The 4,433-nt window shown below is 40.2% G+C and overlaps 1 protein-coding gene across 1 annotated transcript; it reads left to right on the top strand.

Moving 5' to 3' along the window:
* Nucleotides 1–794: 794 nt before the first annotated feature.
* On the top strand, nt 795–2,967 carry LOC129411740 (complement C3 alpha chain-like). The gene is made up of 4 exons (XM_055163440.1): nt 795–799; nt 985–1,370; nt 1,685–1,832; nt 2,481–2,967. The coding sequence occupies exons 1-4, from the start codon at nt 795–797 to the stop codon at nt 2,617–2,619; spliced, it is 678 nt and encodes a 225-aa protein (XP_055019415.1). The 3' UTR covers nt 2,620–2,967.
* Nucleotides 2,968–4,433: the final 1,466 nt, after the last annotated feature.

Here is a 4,433-nt window from a genome sequence, read left to right as displayed (position 1 = left end):
TGATGTTCACAAACTGTACACATTACATCCTTCTCAAACATCGCTTTACAATGATGTTCAAAAGTCACAGAAGTCACTTTTGTTGGTCAAAATGAGATATTTACACACTGTCTGTGCAGTACACTGTCAAAACAAAACAGGTGGAAGCTCACAGAGGTTAGAAGTTATAGGGACAAATTTGGAGTCCGTTTGGAATTAAGAATAGGAATTGATTTGCAGACCAAATAGCAAAATAAAGCACCAGCACACGCATTAGGTCTTTTTTTTTTTATCTGCTGAGTTGAATTCTTTCAGTTTTAAGAAATTCCTTTCAAAAACAGATGATGCTGTTCTTTGTCACCAGCTGCACGGTTCCAGACAATAGCACACACATTTTTGTTCCACAATTGGAAACCTGGACTAGACCTGGTTTAGTACTTTTTACTTAAGAATGGGTAGTCTTTATTTCTTATATATTTGATGTATTCTTAAAACAAAAATATTAAAAATGAAAAGCAATAAGTAGAACTAAAGCAAATTCAACTATGATATCATCCAATTCATTTTCCTTCCCAAAATCATACATTAAACCATCAGTTTGATTTAGTCCACATGTATACAGTATATTTGCCTGTTCTTTTGGAAGAAATAAAGTCATTCTTCCATTGATATAACATTTTTGTTGTGTAAAACATGAATCTCTGTCACCACAATGACAATATGATAGTCCAAGTCCATCACGGCGGCTGACACAAGGAGCTCAGGGAGAGTTACTTAGATCCTGGGTCTATTTTCAGAACATGTTAATTGTGAAAATGGAGTCACTGAACTGAAGACAAGAAGAGCACTTCATTCATTAAGAAGTGATTTTCCAAGTCTTTAAAAGTGCATTAAAGATACTGCAAGGATTTGTGTGGGCTAAACTAGAATGGGTCTATGCAACTAAACCAGGACTACTCAAGGTCTAAACTAGGATTAAACCAGGTCTAAAACAAGACTTGACAGAAACGTAACCCAAAAATTGGCCTTCTTTCTACTTGGACTATACTTGGACTATACTTGGACTGTACTTGGACTACTTGGACTTGGACTGTACTTGGACTATACTTGGACTGTACTTGGACTACACTTGGACTGTACTTGGACTATACTTGGACTATACTTGGACTATACTTGGACTGTACTTGGACTGTACTTGGACTATACTTGGACTGTACTTGGACTGTACTTGGACTGTACTTGGACTATACTTGGACTGTATAAAGCCTGCCTCTACTCTCTCACTCAGACTGTTGTTTTTCTTGTTTCAGTGTTCAAAGTGAAAGTGCTGAGTGCGACCGAGAGTTACTATGACAAATACGAGCTGCAGATCACACAAGTCATCAAACTGGGTACGAGTCTCCGCCCCTCTGTTCATAACTTTTTAAAGTAGTACATAGTCCATTCCATATTTTGGATGGAGTTTTCCATGTTGAAGACAAATACAGAAGTATTCTGTTTTACAACTCAGTGCTACTCCATGGTTGTTGTTTTTTTTTTTGGTACTTTACTTTTTCATTTTTCCTCCCACAAACTGCCACTTGACTGATGTAAAACAATAATCCATATTTAGCTCAGGTACAGTGAGAATGATAAAGCCATGGAAAGCTCTCGTCTGCACTTTACGCCTGAGTGAGGCGCGTTCACTTCAACTGTGTCCCTTTAGGAGCTGAGGCGGGGATTCTGGCCGGACAGAGCCGGACCTTCCTGTCTCATGGAGCCTGCAGAGACAGACTCAAGCTGGTCCCAAACCAGGAGTACCTCATCATGGGCCCCAAAGACGACCAGTGGAACATCGACAGCGCCACCAACACGTAACACTCACTACTACACCCCAGTGTTTATCTCTCAAATGAAACAACAGCTCAGTGCAACCTGTTAAACCTGTGGGAGTCTAGGTGGTACTACAAAAATTGTGGTTTATTTTTCAACTGATATACAGTAGAAACAAATATTGACTCTTGTGAGCCACGTTATAATGATGTTATCTCATCAAAAACATAGCTGGAGTTGTGTTTTCTTTCATTCACACATGTTTGAGTAATTCTTGTGGTGTCATGAAGCGATAGTTTTCAAGTTAACAGCTAACTTTTACCCTAAGTTCAGTAGAGGTTGGAAATTCCAAGGCTGAAATCATCCAAATGATTCGAGTGAAGGGGTATGGAGTTTAAAAACACAGTGGAGCACTTCCCGTTTTACCACATGACATCACAAAATAGATTTTTGTGTTTTCTGTTTGAGAGAAGAACTCTATTTAGAACATTTAGAGCCTAAATATGCAGGGTTTGTGAAAAGTCTACACATGCTACTTTTAATTTGAATTCTGTTTATTATTTTATTTGTTTAATGGTTTGTTCATTATTCAAAGACTATGTTAATGTATGCTGAATGTACTCCCCCTGGTGGTAGTTTGGTGGTCTCCTGTATTTGTGTTGACTACACTTTACTCCCTCTTGTGGCAGGTACGTGTATCTGCTGGGTAAGAACACGTGGGTGGAGCGATGGCCGTCTGAGGAGGAGTGCAGCGCCTCCCTCAGGCAGAAGTGTGAGAGTCTGAACGCTATGGCCAACGAGCTGTCCACGAACGGATGCCGACTGTAACTACGCAGTGTCCCTGAACGCACCACCACTGGAGCTGTCCAATCACTCTGTGTTATTATTATTATTATTACACAAAATCCACAACATTTTGGAGCTGTCTATCATGTTAAAAAAGTTGTGCCCTCATCAAAAACCTGTCTGAAAAGGTTTTACATCATCATCCATGCTTGTTTGACTAATATTGTGATCTCTCCTGAGCCTTATTTGTACAGTGGTTAACCGTACAAACCTGTACAAGTAGAGTGATCAGAATTTCACAATTGTAAACAGGGACACACCCGAGTCGGGATGTTTGGTATAAATAAAACTGTGAAAAGAGCAGGTAACATTGTGCATTCTCCTGTTAGTTATTACCAAACACGGTTTTGTGTATTTTGATTAAACAAAGGACAATTATGCTCCTCTTTACTGTTGGCAGGGATCAGATTAGTCAAAAATTGTGATAGTACAGTACTCTGGTTGAATGCAGTACTCGGTTAGATGCAGTACTCTGTTAGATGCAGTACTCTGTTAGACACAGTACTTGGTTAGATGTAGTACTCTGTTAGATGCAGTACTCGGTTAGATGCAGTACTCTGTTAGATGCAGTACTCTGTTAAATGCAGTACTCTGGTTGAATGCAGTACTCTGTTAAATGCAGTACTCGGTTAGATGCAGTACTCTGTTAGACACAGTACTTGGTTAGATGTAGTACTCTGTTAAATGCAGTACTCTGTTAGATGCAGTACTCTGTTAGATGCAGTACTCTGTTAGATGCAGTACTCCGGCTGGATGCAGTACTCTGTTAGATGCAGTACTCTGTTAAATGCAGTACTCGGTTAGATGCAGTACTCTGTTAGACACAGTACTTGGTTAGATGCAGTACTCTGTTAGATGCAGTACTCGGTTAGATGCAGTACTCTGTTAGATGCAGTACTCTGTTAAATGCAGTACTCTGTTAGACACAGTACTCGGTTAGATGCAGTACTCGGTTAGATGCAGTACTCTGTTAGATGCAGTAGTCTGTTAGATTCAGTACTCTGTTAGATGCAGTACTCGGTTAGATGCAGTACTCTGTTAAATGCAGTACTCGGTTAGATGCAGTACTCTGTTAGACACAGTACTTGGTTAGATGCAGTACTCTGTTAAATGCAGTACTCTGTTAGATGCAGTACTCTGTTAGATGCAGTAGTCTGTTAGATTCAGTACTCTGTTAGATGCAGTACTCGGTTAGATGCAGTACTCTGTTAGATGCAGTACTCCGGCTGGATGCAGTACTCTGTTAGATGCAGTACTCGGTTAGATGCAGTACTCGGTTAGATGCAGTACTCGGTTAGATGCAGTACTCGGTTAGATGCAGTACTCTGTTAGATGCAGTACTCGGTTAGATGCAGTACTCTGTTAGATGCAGTACTCGGTTAGATGCAGTACTCGGTTAGATGCAGTACTCTGTTAGATGCAGTACTCTGTTAGATGCAGTACTCTGTTAGATGCAGTACTCGGTTAGATGCAGTACTCTGTTAGATGCAGTACTCTGTTAGATGCAGTACTCGGTTAGATGCAGTACTCGTTAGATGCAGTACTCGGTTAGATGCAATACTCTGTTAGATGCAGTACAGTACTCTGTTAGATGCAGTACTCTGTTAGATGCAGTAACTCGGTTAGATGCAGTACTCGGTTAGATGCAGTACTCTGTTAGATGCAGTACTCGGTTAGATGCAGTACTCTGTTAGATGCAGTACTCTGTTAGATGCAGTACTCTGGTTGGAGCAAATACATTTTAATGCAGGTACTGACTAATCTCTTCTCTATTAAGGCTGAAACCATTAATCTGC

Source organism: Boleophthalmus pectinirostris, unplaced genomic scaffold (assembly GCF_026225935.1).
Source record: "Boleophthalmus pectinirostris isolate CB_2022bp ecotype Guang Dong unplaced genomic scaffold, ASM2622593v1 HiC_scaffold_6, whole genome shotgun sequence".
In the NCBI taxonomy this organism is placed as follows: Eukaryota; Metazoa; Chordata; class Actinopteri; order Gobiiformes; family Gobiidae; genus Boleophthalmus; species Boleophthalmus pectinirostris.
This window is presented reverse-complemented; position numbering and strand designations above follow the sequence as displayed.